Genomic DNA, 16,000 nt, shown 5'->3' with positions numbered 1-16,000 from the left:
CACGCAACACACACACACACACACACACACACAGTTCTTTGATGTTTTCTCAGCTGGCTGGCAGCCTACCTCTATAGAATTACTTTACACATTGTTCGCTCAATGTGCCGAGCTTTCTAAAATTAAGCCATATGACATCAGAGCCATGACCTCACAGGGTGGGGGTTAAGTCTACAGAAACGGTGTGTGTAAAAGATAACCTTTCATCCATTGTGGAAGAAACACATACACACGCCATCTCCCTCGTTCTCCATCGCTCTCGCACACACACTGCGATAACCTTTCCTCCTGTTCTGGAGAATGAGGCAGTCTATCAACAGCCGGTCATACAGATAGCCCACCTGCAGCCACGGACACACACAGTTACTCTCTAGACAACAGTCTGGTCTCTAAGTGCTTTCCGTCTCAAGAGAAAACTGCATTTCTTAACTATGTAGTTTGTATTTACTTAAATATGCATTTGCACAAAGATAATCCATTCATCTTGCGTAGTTGTAGATGTGCCTGAATGTTTTTTTTATTTGTATTATATTAAATAATGGACCCAAAACACAGCAGACTTGGATTTAAGTTTATTTTCTCTTTTTATTATTTTTTTGTATCAAAAGTCGGCAGGCGCACTGGACAACATCTGCCAACAATACTCAAAAAAAGCAAAAGTAAGACAAACGATTACCAGGCTAAGAATGAAACAATAAAGCAGCTCAAGACACAAAAGACTGGAGCTCTTAGAACATGAATGTTGAGAATTCCTTGTCACTCATAATAAACAAACATGTCATTCGACTGTATTCCTGTCTGGAAGTTTTGCTTTTGTGCTGTGTGAGTGTTTTGTTTGTCAAAGTCAGTGTAAGATGTTTGAGAGGGTGAACTGGGAAACACACCAGGTGGTGGTCTGGTGGGCGAGTCGGTCAGTACATGTCTCGAGGGCCCAGGTTTCCACGGCGAGCGGACGAGCCGTGAGCCACGGTGACCGTATAACAGTAGAGCAAGTCCGTCAACCACTGCTCCCTGGTCGTACCCCGGGAATACCTCTGAAACACAGAGAGAAACCGGTTAACATCCTTTGTGGTCTTTAAAATCAATCTCTGAATTTCAAGCGCGAGCTGCGTTTACCGTTAGTTGTTGTATGATCTCCTGCAGCAGAGCGGCATTGGCCAGCAACTGGTTGTGGATCGGCGCGTGCTGCAGCAGCATCGACAGGATCTGTCCTATCTGTGGCAGCTCCTCTTGGCTCAGATCTCCGACGCGCATCAACTGCAGAACCATTCGAAGCAGGCGAGGAACGGAGCTCAACGCTGACACACAAGCACTCCATATTGCCTCCCTGAAAAAGTGAAACATAAGGTGTTTTAAATCCCAGTTGGTGTGTAGCTTTATCACCTGATAATGGCAAACTGCTACTATCAATGTCAAGATTTCACATCAAGGTTCTTTCATAACAGATCAGTAAGAGGTTGTACTCATTCAACACACACCTTTTGTGGTTGGTTTCGGCAGGTAACTCCTGCTCCAGGGTGATGAGCAGAGCTAGCAGGCTGAGGCAGCACTGAGACAAGAAGCGCAGCATGGGCTCAATAGGCAGGACGGACAGGTCCAGTAATCTGGAGACGGCTCTGAGCAGCCCGGCCGCCATACTGTCAGGCACCACTGGTAACTTGGTCTGACACACAACAGAACAATATTCATTACCATGTTTTCAAATAAAGACATCAGCAATACAGCATACAACTACGCAAACAACCATGATTGAGAAATCCTCAAAGTTATTTATTTATAAAACGGTTTTCTTACCAGGTATTTGCAAATGCCATTTTGTAAAATGTCGAAGCACTGAGACTTTGAACCCAGAGTTTCCAGAGTGTGGCAGACTTCCTGTGGATGAAACAAAGTATAATTTCATGTCAAACAAGCCGTTTTCATAGAATTCCTTCAATGATAAACTGCTTACAAGTGTAATAGGCAACTAGGTTTTCTAGTCAGAGTTGTTTTTTGTAGAAAAACAATGCCACGGTTGTGAAATAAAATGGCAGTCATGATATTACGGAGAAATTATTTAAGAGAAAATTAAAAGAAAAATCTCTGTTTTAAAACAGCTTTAACTATATCACTGCTGTAAATAGACAGAGCATTACAGCACAAAAAGCACATTTCTACATCCCTGTCTGAATAAGGTAAGGCCTTTACTTCATCGTTACCAAAGTAAAGATTCACTAAACAGAATCTAAATTTCAGTCTCACTGGGAGGGTGACAAGATGCTGCCACAAACTTTTTACAAGTGAAAAATAAGGCTAAGCTTTTCTTCATTAACTTCAAGTCCAAATCAAATTCTCATTAGCTTTTATCAAATTGCGTGAGTGAGTTGCGAGCCAATGCGTGTCAGAACAGTGCACCTGTTGGCATTCTCGGCGTCATTAAAAACAATCCCGTCTCATTAGTCGAACCAGAGTTGACACAGTCCGTCCCTTAATGCCACCCCCCATCACCACCACGTGTCCCCTTCTCCTCCTTCCCGTCACTTGCCTGTGATTGACTCAGACAGGGAGATGAGAGAGGCAGGATCTGAGGGCTTAATTGAGGAGCTGAATTAGTGATTACAAGCCCCCCACCCTACTTGCTCTCATTCTCACACACACACACACTTGCCCCAGGGCATAGTAATGTTAACTGTAATTTCCTGTGCAGAAATGTCACACTCCCATCATGCCATGGGCTCTCATTAGCATTTGTGCATATCCCTATGCCCGATAACCACGCATTTCCAACCTGCGCAACGCGATAAAGGTTCCCCTCTCAGCCGTAGTGCGACGATAAAGCTTCCACCCTCTGAGCTCTATATGAGAGACAGAGAGGGACCAGGGGAGACTGAAAGACCAGAGCTGTGTCCAGAATATCAACACTTTTCAAAACAATGTCTTCTCTTCCTTCACTTCTAAGTCCCTTATAGGTTAATTTTCAAAGTTGTGTCGAAATTTTTCTGATTGGCAGTGACCTTGGTAAACGTTATAATGCACGTGAGGTAATTATGAGTGTGCAGTGAACGCACCTCAACAACATCCCAGTGGTGTGTGAACTGCTCCAGCTGCGTGGGGTAGAGACTGAGAGGTGAGAGTGGGGAGGGAGGAAGGGCGTCGTCGGCCTCCTGCAGAGAGGCGAGCTTGTCAGACGAGAATCCCGTCAGGGTGGAAAACAAGAAGCTGATGTAGTCTACGTCCTGCACAGCCGCTTCCTGGCTCCCAACCGACCAGCCGCTCAAAGATGACCTACAGAACACAATCGGTGAACTCGGTGAACAATTATCGCATCAAAATCTGCATTAATCCCAAAACCACTTCTGTCTGAGTTTCAAAAATGTTAATAGATTGTAGTTTCTGCAACTTTTCAAAATTTTACTTTTTGACAAAAAAAGAACAGTTTCCTGGTTAAACATTACTTATCACATTTCTTATGATTATTCATAAAACTCTTTTTTGAGAGCACCATATTGAGGATAATCGAGGATGGAAATAAAGTTTCTTGTCCCGAGGGGAGGATAGATCTGTAACAGTAGGAAATGAGAGTGAATAACAAGTGTGTTTTGTGATGCCCGGGAGGCACATGCAAACTGAACTGTCTCCTCGATACTCCATGACGACTCTGCATTCCAGCATCCCAAAGAGCTCTTTGTATCATACCCATTACACACACAGCCCATCTGAACTCCCTCCCCTCTAAATTTGTGGCACAAGCAGAAGGCCAGATACATAAATGCATGCCGATACACACATTGTTACAAGGAGAGGTAAGCTGCGAGTATGAGAGAATATAAAAATGTCTTTTATTGTTACCCGTAACTTGAATATTTTAAATATACGGGACATCCACATCAGCACCTGTTAACAGGCAGGTCAGAAACCAGAAGAAATGTCTGGGATCAATCTGTCAAAGCGCAATACTGCCATCTGAGGGTGGCAGGATAGAGTGCTTCCAGTGTCCAACCCCATTTCCTGATAGGTTGAACTGTTTGACTCGTGTGTGAGGGCATTCCTGCGCTGTCAATGTTTTTTTCCTACACAGTATTGTCTCCTCAGACACATATGGCATTAAATTGAGTTCATGTGGCCTCGATAGGTGTATTGAGTTTTTCAAGCTCACCGAAGGTGTACGATACGAATCAGAGAGGCTGTGAGGCTGGCAGAGATTCGTCCAGCGGTGCAGCAGTGGCTTAAATTGACCAGAAGAGACTGGGACATCTTGGGTAGAAAGTAGAGCAGCTGCACCATTCGTTGCTGGGACTCTACTGGTAAAAGCACCATAACTCCTTCCTGTGGATCTTCACACACAGTTCACATGTTATTACTTAGAAACAGCAATGCACTACATCCTCTGGGAATATAAGATGAAGAGATACCCGGAAAAGCAGACTATGTTCGAACTAGGCAAAGCCACAACAGTGAGGGCTCAGATGATGTGTGTGTGGCGTTACGTCAGTCTCTGACGCACATGCTGATGTCAGAAGCCCTCGGACAAAAGGAGTCTTGTGATGGTGAATTGCTGGCTCTGCAGCAGTTTCTGTGCACAAACACCCCCCCCCCCCCGAGCAGTGGACATGTACAGGCTTATTACCACCTTTCATCTCTGGTTGTAGTCCAGTTTTACAAAGTTGTCTGGGGTTGGAAACATGGAGCTACACCGCCTCCTAGAGAAACTATGGTGTAACATGTGGTTCATAATCCTGCTGGCGTAACATTTTTCTCTTTGGTAATCTGATCATTGTTGCTGCATTCTGTATTGTATTGAATGTATATGGAAATTATAATGTCTTTTTCACAAGTAATAGTTATGTTTAATTTTCATTAATTCAGTAGTGGAAATAAAAAACATCAAACTAGAGTGCCAACTCTTACTGCATATCCCTTTAATTACTTCTAAATCTGCAGCTAGAACTGAGCTGGAATTGTATTTATCAAGCCAGATAGAGAATTTTCCAAGATTACAGCGACTATCTTTGGGTTGAATGAGTCAAACCGTGAACTTCTGTCCACAACCTGATGAGTGCTGCCACATCAGGTGTTTGCAAGTTGATGGAAAACACTTGATGGTCATTGCTGACTGGAGTGTATCCATAGGTGCAACAAGTTTAAAATCACAAACAACTATGTAATAAAAGTTTTCTGTCCTGCAAGTAATACAAACCATTTTTGGAGTTGGATTTGACTGTTCCTTTTCCACAGTTTATTTGGGCAATATCGCAGATCACCTATTGGTGCAAGACAAATATTTGCTAAAGATATTACTAGCAGCCAGCAAAAAAGTTGTAACACGAAAATGGCTGCAGGCCGAGCCTCCAACAGAGACAGACTGGACAGATATTGTAACTGATGTTTAAAATATGGAGAGAATGACTTTCTCGCTAAATCTACGGTTTGATACATTTTTGAAGTATTGGGAAAAATGGATTGTGTGTGTGATCTCACAGAATCATCACTGATCTGTTATTGGGTGAATTGACATTTATTTCCATCAGTGTACCATCAGCATGAATGTATAGGTGACCAACTTTTTGTTGTTTTTCTGTCCTATGCAAGTTGGTGACGTCTGCTTTTCCGACATGGCTGCGATATAAATCTGACGATTATATCTAATATAATTATAATTGATATCAGAAAACCTCTATGATCATTCTCCCTTTGTTTGTCCCTCTAATTGAGTGTGCGTACCGTAGAGGGTGCAGGCGTGTGTTTGCAGACTGTTGAGCAGTTCTTTGTGTCTTCTAGAGGCGGCAGCCTGGATTGACAGGATGAGTCGTGCAGAGAGAGCTGGGTTACGCTGGCCTAGCAGGGACAACTGCATAGGAAGAGATTCCAACCAACGACATAGCACCTTACTCCTTCAGAGAGATGGAGGGAGGGATAACATACATGAACCAAATGCAGCCAGAGTTGGTTAGGAATGATGAGTCTGGATATAAAAAAGGCACAGTGGAATAATGTAAATATGTTCATGTCACATTTGTAAAAAGTCTCAAAATAAATAAAGAATATTTTAACGCAGCGCTACAACAGCCAAGCGGAAAAGATCTTTGCCGTCCACTTATTTTACAAGTCTCAGGCGATGGCACCGTCCTAGAGGAATTAGCTTGAGTATGATGTCATTTCATGTAGACTATACAACACATGATGCTCATTAACCCTTCATGTATTTGATTGGATGAACAAACTGCTCCCTAAACACTGGTCTGTGCTTATAACACACAAAAGCTGAGGTTGTGAGATGTAGTCTGGCTGTGGAAGACCATCATGACTTTGTGCAATGATAGTGTTTTCATCTAGAAGTTGGGTTTTAATTAATAAAAAAATCTAATATTCAAAAACAGGTACTCTACAATATGGAGCTATTGCTGTTATCGCACAGGTTGAAAAACAATGAATAAGTTACCTTGGTATGTGTGCATGTCCTTGTTCTTGCAGGTAGAGCTTGCTGTAAAAAGCCAGCAGCAAAGATCGTGTGTGTAGAGTCAGGTACTTCTGCTTATAGTAGATATAGACCGCTGACAACAGATCATCTGTCACTGCTGCACAAATTCAAACGTACAGATAATACTGTTAAAATTACATTAAAAAATATCTTCTAGTTCACCAACTAGTATCTGGATACCAACCCATATTCTTGTCCTAAATAACTGAAATAAACACGTATATCCCTATATATGTATGCGTGTTCTGTGGTTCACTTTGCCGAATTAATAACATTAATAAACTCTTCTAATCTTATCGAATTCATACTTTTGCATTTACAAAATATCAGACACACTTTCACATATACGCTGTATGCTTACTTTTGCGTCCCTGTGTGAACACCATCTTCCACACGGTACCCAGTAGCATGTGGAGCTGCTTGTAGCTCAGTTTCACTCCGCTGCCCAGAGTGTCTCGGACAAACGTCTGCAGAGGTGTCAGCCATTCTCTATCTGTCTCATGGCCGAGGCCTTGACTCTGGCTGAGGCACACCATAACTTGGCATAGTGTGATGTTTAGGGCCAGAGGCTCCACTGTCAATACTGGGACGGCTGCAGTCTGCTTACTCCTAAAAGAAGGACCAAGAGATTACTGTAGTTTGAGAAAGCAACAATCTGCAAAGCAGATGTTATTATTAGAGATCCTGGGTACAGTGAAAAATTCTAATAATTCAAAATATTAGGAGGGGGAAAGAAAGGATTTTGTTGACAATGATATTACTAACCTTTTGAGATCAACCTTCTTTTTATGCTTTGATGTGTCCCGAGAACCGTAGGGAAAGTTTTTCATGAAGTGCTGCTTAAAATCTTTCAGGTATTCTTTGTAGAACCATTCATCCTACTCAAAAACAAGGCATTATTAGAAAATGTTTTCTTGTACAAAAAACTATTGTGTGATGCTTGTCCTCTCCGCGTCTCACCAGAGCATTCTGGTGCTCCCTCTGTGGTGCCAGTTTTCTTAGCAGTTGCAGAATAGACAACACATGGAACATTACTGACATGGCATCTGGGGTGAGCAGGTGGGCACCCTCAGTGGTGTTCTCGGGGCAGTCACTGGTACTGGCTTCTACCCACACTTCAAGCAGAAGAGGCACCAGTGTGGCTGCAAAGCTCTGAACAGACTCCGCTGAGTCCAGATCCTCACCCATTGGGTGTCCAGGGTTCACCTCCGCTCTAAACCGAGAAAGAATCAAATGGAGAATAAGATTAAATCTAATTGTTTAAAATCAACTGAAACTAAGTTATTTATTTGGTATGTCATATGTTCATTTAAATCATGTCTCTGTTTCCTATTCCTTAACGGTAACAGGAGTTTGTGTTATTGTACCCGAGTCTAAAGGTGGACTGGGGGGTTGGTTTGGCCCCGGAATGCTCATACACCTTCACTCCAACCTTGCTGTAGGTGAGCTCTTCCCAGGTGAGATACAGAGGTGTAACACTGCCCTCTCCACTAGATCCAAATGCTCCTTCAGTTGGAATAAAAATATCACATTCCTCCACCGGCCTTTCGTCAACTACTGCCTGCAGAAAGCGTCCAAGCCTGAAATACAAATGACACGAACATTATCAGCTAGAATTTGAGAAACTAAATTCTTTAGAATCTGTGTGCACATGGCCTCCATACCTGACGAGCACAGATAGCCGCCACTGCTGATTAGTTACAGTCCTGTTAAGGTTGATGGACAGCGCCCAGGTCCGTCCCATAGGATCCTGGCCGTTTTTAGCTTTTCCACTGCTTTGTCTGTGGGAGATCAACTCCAGGAAGTGAGTGAGGAGTACCGCAGGCCGTGCTGCTAGTAGAGATGGGTAGTGCTCCAACAACACATCCAGGATCTTAATGGAGTCCTCCTGTATGCTTGTCTCGATGTGGCTCATGGCACAAGTTAGGTGGGCACTGAGGACGGGGTGAAATGGAGCCACTCGTTCTGCAGTCACAGACTGTGCAATGAACCTGAAACAATTTTTGACTTTTTAAATAAAATCAAAGTGTTTTTTACTGTATTGTTGTATTGCTGAATCACTGCTGTTTGGCTAACCTGAGCACACGAATAGCTGCCACACGAACGTTGCCATCCTTGTCTGTGAAAACAGCCGCCACTTCAGAAATCAGGCGAGGCAGCTGCTGATCTAACAGAGAAGGATTAAGGGACAGCAACTCTCTCAAACCCAACAAGGCACCATGTTTCACACCGGATCTGTAATGGTGGAGCTGAGTCAGGAGGTCCTGGTGCAGATAAGGAAAGGGAGACAAAGCAAAACAAATGTATAGTAGTCCAAAAGTGAATGTATTGAAATAATGTGTTTGCTGACAGGTAAAGATCTTACTTCAAGACCAAGATGTCTTTGCGTTGTAGGGCCACTTGAGTCCCTCTTCAGCTGCTCGGTTAGATTAATCCCCTTTGAGCGGAAGTTGGTGTTGGTGGCATTATCTGCTTTGGGCTTCTTCTTTCCCACCTTCAACTTGACCTTCTGGAAGTCATCCTGTCTCTTCTTCTTCATCTCAACAGTCTAGACTGCTGTCTGTAACCAGACGTGCAGATGAGATGAAGGAAGTGAGTGAGTGCGCATGTTTGGTCCGGACAGCTGGAGTATTCAAAATACATTTTGTGGCGCAGTCTTTACAAACTGCTGATGTTTCCCAGACTATGGGAGCGTTTAAATCGTAAAATTCGGCGCCTGTGTCAACGTCAGCTAGCTTGTAGCTAACTGTTCAGCATCATACACGAGTTAGCGTTATTTATTTAACTTACCAATTTAAAAAAAATCCTTGGCTACTCCTGCAATAAGTTTACACGGCATCAAACACTCACTCGGTGTGTGTGGGAGTGTGTGTAGGTAAAGATTAGCAATTGTCAATACATATAAAAAGAAAATGTTCTGTTTCCAATCTCGTGTTGAGCCTCGGGTCCTCTCACTCAATCAACGGCTGTGGGGCTGACGATATAAAACGTGCGAGACCTGGACCCCCACCATCTAAGATGCCCCACCGATATTTAATGCATATAATTGTCATTAGAATTTATTAAATTGAAAAGTTGTTCCCGCTCCCCCTAAGTGGCGTGAGAAATACAAACGTGTTCAATACCTGGTTTAGTTTAGTTCCAGCGAGGTGTAACGGTAAGCCCCGGCATACAAAACGAACACACTGCCTAGGTGTCGTCACGAGTGCCTTACACATATTATAATAAACACAATAAATAATCTAATTATAAATGTTATGGACATGTCCGACAATGCACGATTAAAAGTAACCAAATTCGATTGAGATTTTCTTCTTGAGTGCAATGGTAAAATAGTTAAATTGTGACTTTTTTAGACTGGCAAAAAGCACAGCTACCTATTATCTCCGAAGCCGCTTTGGTCTTGGGATATTTTTTTTCCACTATAGCGCTGTTCCTGCTCAGCCGGTCGTTTGCTTCGGGGAACTCGTATTTTGCATTAAATATCTCGGGTAAGTTAGGTTCTAGCTAGCTTAGTGTCTTGCTGTTTAACGAGTGGTGATATTTATGTTCTTTGGCGTATGGATCTGTTTTGATAATGTTCAGAACCAGCGTAATGTTGTCAAGAAGCGGCTAAATGAAGGCTCGCCTGGGCCTGAGATTAAGCGAAACCACACAATTACAACGAGGATAACATAACATAGAGAATAAGAATAAGAGCATGTCTCTACGTCGAAGGGGGATTTATTTGGTGTGTGGATGTTTTTGATTCCCCTTCTTTGTCCCACAGAGGAGAGAATAACTGAGGAAATGGAGGCTCAAGCTTCAGTCAACCACCCTGCACCAATAAATGGGCCGCAGTCAAACCAGAAGAGAAATATCAGGGTAAGTATCACAATAACAATGTACGCAACTAATAACGGCACAAACAAATACAACAAGAATACAAACAATATACCTAATCGTATTACCTCACATGTGTCATGCTGACCGCTCATGATGGAAACGAGATTTCCTTTTGAATATTGTTTTCTTCTTATTGGTGATATTGTACACTATCTGGCTGTTGTGATGCCTGATGGAGAATCAGGCGGCAGCAGTCCTTTGGCACGTGGACTTGGTGCCAGCCATTGTGCTCTCAGGATCGGTTGTTTTTTTGCACTCTGTTGTATGAAAACCCCACTCAGTGGTCTGGGCTTCACATCTGTGGCCAGTGTTATCACTGCTGTGGTTTAAAGGAGTTTCTTAGCACCAGTTTTGCAAAGTCCACTTCGTTGGCTTCACCATGCAAACATTTCTTCAGTGTTCTGAAACTGATTAAAGTTTACACTTTTTTCTTCTTCTCAGATTTCACATTTAGTTGTATGTGGGCTGTGACCTGGGTTCCCTGAACCAATGTCTAATGGTTACTCAGTGTTTACACCTGAGTGCCGTCACGTCCACAACAACCATAAAGACCGCGGCAGCGCTCCTGGAGGGATTCTCTGAAAAATATATATTGAATTTTTTTATTGTAACCTGCAGTGTTGCATACAATTTTAAATCAGCTGCAAAGCAGACTATTTCTGCAGCGATTACTGCACATTAATGGACTTCCGTGCAAGAAATCCCTCTGTTAAACTTGTGATTTTTTTGTTGTTGTAAAAGTTAATTACATTTAACACGTGCCTTACAGATATTTTGCTTTCATGAGGCACATGCAGCATTTTGATATTCCCTTGTGAAATACATGTCTCAGGTTGGTGACTGCCATGATGGTAGCAAGAGATAAACCCAAATCCAGGCCACAAAATATTGAAGGAACCTTCCCTTTGCTCCTCCTAAAAAGGAGATCAATGTTTAGTTAGTTTCAGATCCTGTGTGTTTGCTATATTAGTAAGTCAAACTTAGATTTAGGGGACTCCCAGACACACCACACTTTGTGTAAGGCCATAACAAACAGTGGAAGAAAAACAAAGACATCTTAATTTCATTCTCCTGGGAAATTGTTTGTTAATATGGCCGACCTATTTGAATATAAAAAATGTACCCTTCATTCAGAATATCAAAGCTTTCAATTTCCTCCCTTTTTTAAACAAGTAATTTAAATGTTGCTGTTCTACATTCTCATTTAATGAGAATTTAGACTGATCTCCAGACTACTTGATTCAAATGTCATTTACATACTTGTCTCTTTGACTGCCACTGCTTGATGCAGAGGTCATAGAGAATAAGGAAAATACTGGCGCTATGGCATACATAGTGTGGCGGACATGGACGAGGAGTTCAGTCCTCTGTTAAGTGTCACCCTGTCACTAATGCCTGTATGTGTCTCTCTCCTTCATGTGGGTTTATTCCCTCCATTGACAGAGAAAGCAGCCGCAGCATTCTGCTGATATAGGTAAGTTCTTTATATATAGTGCCACTGCCAGTGCTGAGAGTTGAAGCTTGAAATCTTGATTTCCCTGCTTCATGTCATGGGTGATGGTGACATGTTCACCACTCTTTCAGACTCACACTCTCAGAAGCGGGGGCTGTCCAGAGTTTTTGTCTGTGAAAACCACCACTGCAGAAATAGTCTTTAAAACAATTTCAATATCTTGCCACAATTTTCCTATTTCAGATTATGTTCAACACTTAGATGAATCAAAAGAAATATACTGAACAATCTTAGAAATGTCTACCCATTCTCCTAAGATGTTTCTACATTAAAGACCAGCACCACAGACTCCACTAGTCCATCGGGACACTGACACATGTCCTTAAAGCAGCGGCGCACATGCCTGGTTGCTGATTTAATGCACTTTTGTGCTGGGATGTTGTTTTTTCTTCTTCTTCCCACCATTAAATATTTGAATACTGCTGAATGCAGTCATCTGTTTTTCTTCTTCAGATGCCTGTGCTACACTGGCTTGAGTGATAATTAGTTGTAATACATTATTTCTTAATCTAAGTAACCTTACTTGTTGCAGATTATGCAGGATTTTATTGTGTGTTCGTACTTGGACTGCTTCATTAGCGCGACACACGTGAGTCTTCTGTGGTTGGACACAGTGAGATGCAATGCATCATAGGAGCTGGTGTCCCGCAGCCCAGTCCGGGCCTACATGGGGGTTAGCCAAGAACTGATGTTCCCGTTCTTCCCCCAGGCTTGAGAAGCGCACATGAGTTTGGGTTTCTAATGGTTGTTCAGTTCATCTAGACAGAATCAAATGTATTGGTTATCCCCAGACAAGTAGTGCAAGAACACAACACAATTTGTTAACTTTGTTGTCTTCTCAACTATGATTATTACCATCACAGGTTTCTCTTACGTTTATCAGTTGTGGATCATTATAAAGCTTTGGCTTCGTGTTGACCACTGTTGTTTATTCTAGTATTCTCCAAAGGGGCATCTATCCAGACCATGCCCTCTCTCAGCAAACTGTTGAAGGGAGTCACCGAGTGTGTCATTGGTAAGCAGAAGGCCTATTTCCCCTCCCATCATTCTACTTTACTTCCTTCTGTTTCTGTATGGAATTCCCATAATTAATGACCATCCCATGTCTGCAGGTCTTCAGTATGTGTGGGAGTACCGCAGCCCCAGTAAATCCGTCCCACCACACTACCAGTGCAAACTCTGTGCTGTCTCCCGCTTGCAGCATGATATGCTTGCCCACGTAAAAGGCTGGAAACACAGTTTCAGATACTTGGTGAGTGTTGCTGGTTTTCTTAATCTGCCTCAAAGTCTTAATATTCCAAAATGACTTGTACTATTTGAATGTTTCTCTGCCTTGTACACAGAAAAAGGTCCATCCTGACAAGGTGATACATGAAGAGGATGAGGCCGTCAAAGACCCTGTTGTAAGGAAGGCAATTAAAGAAACTTCAGCTGCGGTGGAGAAAGCAGAGGGAAGGGGGCAACTCAAGGTGAGTGTTGGACACGTATCACTTCTGCAATGGCAGAAGAATCTTGTTTTATGCTCCTGGGCAAATATTTTGGAAAATAATGTCAAAGTACTGGTGAGAAGAGGAAATAAAAAGTGAAACATCCATGATCTTGAAAGCGTATTAAGCACCAAGACACTAAAGTAGTTGATGGTACTGTGAGGCAGGATATCCCAACGCTAAAGTGATTACAGCATTAATTAATACAGTTTACCTTCCATTTAAACGATTGCGAGGTGAATTGTAGAATTCTGCTATTTACATTATAAATACATCAATCAAGTATGTGTTTTGTAGGTTTTATTTGCATTGCAGCAATAATGAAGCAGTATACTGAGCTTTCACATGTTTGATAAAGTGGGATGTACTGTAATTTGTGTTTATCTGAACTCTGTGTCCAGTAACCTGGACGAAAAGTCCTCACAATCTTTGAGAAACCTTTTTATTTCAAAGTCAGCAAAATTCAGCAAAATTGGCAGGTTTGAACAAATTAATAACCTGAAATGGGAATCGGCTAAGAAAATTGCCATTGTTGCATCTCTACTTGTATTCAACCCTAAAAATGTTGCATGTTTATATTTGAGCAGTGGGTTTATTTATTTTATACATCATGATTGTGGATATGACATTTGCCTGTTCCTGACTTTCAGGTGTTGCTGAAGGAGCCCTCTGAAGTACCTGCTTTTAAAGGACTCCGTAAGTCTCTGCTATGAAATAGTTTAGTAAGAAAGGATTTCCCGTTGGAAGGTAACCTAAGTTGTGAACGTCTCATGTCCTTTCCCGCTCTCACAGGTACTGCTGTTCCTAGATTTATGCCTCCAACAGCACCAGGGATGGGACCAAAGGGACCACCACCCTTTGGTGAGTCATCATTGACACATCTATGTAATGCTGTGCATGTATGCCTGCTTTCTAATGAATAACTGTATTTAAATGGCTCAGGTCCCAGGTTCTCTGACCCGAGGTTTCCAGGGGAGTTTGCTCCTCAGGGTGGTCTTCTCTCTGACTATCCAGAGGGAGACTATGGGGGAGACTATGGGGAGCCTGACTTCGGTGGCTTTGATTACCCGACCAGGCAAGATTCTCTTGGCTCTGGTATGGATCGAAGACCTTTCCCAGATGGTATGGGTCATCACCCAGCTGGGCATGGAGATGGCTTTGGTCCAGGGGGTGGAAGAGATGGCTATGGAAGGAGTGGACATCTCGAGGACAACCCAGGCAGGATGCACACCGAGTACCGGACTAGCTTATTGGACAGACCGATGGACAAGCCACTGGAGAGGCCAGGCTTGATGGGAGCAGCTCCAGAAAGTAGCACCCGCTCTAATACACTTCTCTCTTACCTGGTACGTGTCTCCTTCCTCAGGTTCCTCCAGAACTTAACTAATGTGTCTGTTACATACAGTAACTTTTCAAAATGTATTTTTAGGATACCTTCCAGATAGAGAATGAGAATGACGCACAGCTGGTGCTGAAGGTGACACAGAAACTGACAGATGTGCTGATGGAGTACCGACTGAGGAGTGTATCGAGGGTATGGAGCTTGTTTTACTCAAACAGTCCGTTTCTCATATGTAAAACCAACTGTTAAAAGATAAATCCTTTTAATTTGATCTAGCTCAGAAACCCAGATTTGCATGTGTTCAGATTCCGTAGTGGAATTCTCTCATTAGTTGATTGAAACGAGTAACTGTGTATTTGGCAACATGTTCATTGTGTCCACCTAAATGTTCTGTCTTCACTTCCTCCTCAGGGTCCTAGTCTGAACAGCTCGTCAATGAGCTCCACAGGCTTCTCCTCTTCAACCCCCAGAATGTTAAGCAGTACCGACCGATTCTCTTCTAATAGTCTCTTGGGTGTGTAAACAGTCTCCCATCAACTTTTATTTATCTTTTCCATGCAGCGGTTGTGTATTGGCATGTGTTGATTCGTATCTCAGTTGCTCATATTTAAAATAACACAAGACACAAAGTATGTGAAGCATCTTTCTATGTTCCGTCTTTTGATTGTGTTTTTGGCATGGCATCTCTCTGCAGGTCCACCCAGGTACTCCGATGGTCCTTCCAGGTATTACAAATGACAATCCCAAGATGCGATGCCTCAATCTTCTCATCCCTCGGTCTGCCTCAAGCATGCCTGTGCGGGAGTCAAACTTTCATTTTGTTGAACTGTTTATGTATTTAGGCAGTTTCTTTTTCTTAATTTTGCTTTTTTTAAATGTTAACTTTGTTAGAATGAGAAGATGTATTTCTTTGAAAGTTTTACACAGAATTTCATGTGTATGTTTTCAGCAACTTTAACTGAACTCAATGTATGACCATTGTTCATTTCCCAAGGCCCTGTTGTAATAAAATAAATGGAGAAATTGTGTGTTTTTAAATCTAGTCAATCCAACTATTCTTTAAAATCAAATTCTTCAGTTATAACATGTAATGCGTTTACCAATACATTCTGAATGTAGTCCCAGAAGTGTTGGACACTATCTACTAGGGGAGCAAGTTTCAACGGACACAAATAACTTCATCCCAGGATTACATGATGAAGCAGGTCTATAATTGCCATAGACTTTATTGTAAAAAAAAATATTCTATCCCGTTACCATAGATTTACGCAGCATAAAAGCAGCAGTTTCAAAGTGGATCCTGCTTGAACGTTGCA

General features: G+C 42.3%; 2 protein-coding genes across 2 annotated transcripts; one reads left to right on the top strand and one right to left on the bottom strand.

Moving 5' to 3' along the window:
* Positions 1-9: 9 nt before the first annotated feature.
* Positions 10-9,603, bottom strand: tex10 (testis expressed 10). Its single transcript, XM_079227703.1, has 16 exons — positions 9,583-9,603; positions 8,823-9,017; positions 8,534-8,721; positions 8,122-8,448; positions 7,825-8,037; positions 7,418-7,670; positions 7,223-7,335; positions 6,819-7,066; positions 6,419-6,554; positions 5,701-5,870; positions 4,136-4,313; positions 3,048-3,264; positions 1,795-1,875; positions 1,479-1,663; positions 1,117-1,327; positions 10-1,034 (listed from the first exon to the last, which is right to left on the bottom strand). Exons 2-16 carry the CDS (start codon positions 8,994-8,996, stop codon positions 912-914), a joined length of 2,817 nt encoding a protein of 938 aa, XP_079083829.1. The 5' UTR covers positions 8,997-9,017; positions 9,583-9,603; the 3' UTR covers positions 10-911.
* A 289-nt stretch (positions 9,604-9,892) lies between these two features.
* On the top strand, positions 9,893-15,726 carry LOC306745265 (uncharacterized protein). Its single transcript, XM_079228018.1, has 12 exons — positions 9,893-9,948; positions 10,227-10,321; positions 11,786-11,816; positions 12,793-12,870; positions 12,968-13,107; positions 13,199-13,324; positions 13,993-14,038; positions 14,135-14,203; positions 14,285-14,688; positions 14,772-14,876; positions 15,096-15,198; positions 15,379-15,726. Exons 2-12 carry the CDS (start codon positions 10,247-10,249, stop codon positions 15,420-15,422), a joined length of 1,221 nt encoding a protein of 406 aa, XP_079084144.1. The 5' UTR covers positions 9,893-9,948; positions 10,227-10,246; the 3' UTR covers positions 15,423-15,726.
* Positions 15,727-16,000: the final 274 nt, after the last annotated feature.

The sequence above is a fragment of the Taurulus bubalis genome (genome assembly GCF_910589615.1).
Source record: "Taurulus bubalis genome assembly, chromosome: 12".
NCBI lineage: Eukaryota > Metazoa > Chordata > Actinopteri > Perciformes > Cottidae > Taurulus > Taurulus bubalis.
Note: the sequence above shows the minus strand (reverse complement) of the source record. Positions and strands in the feature narration are given on the sequence as shown.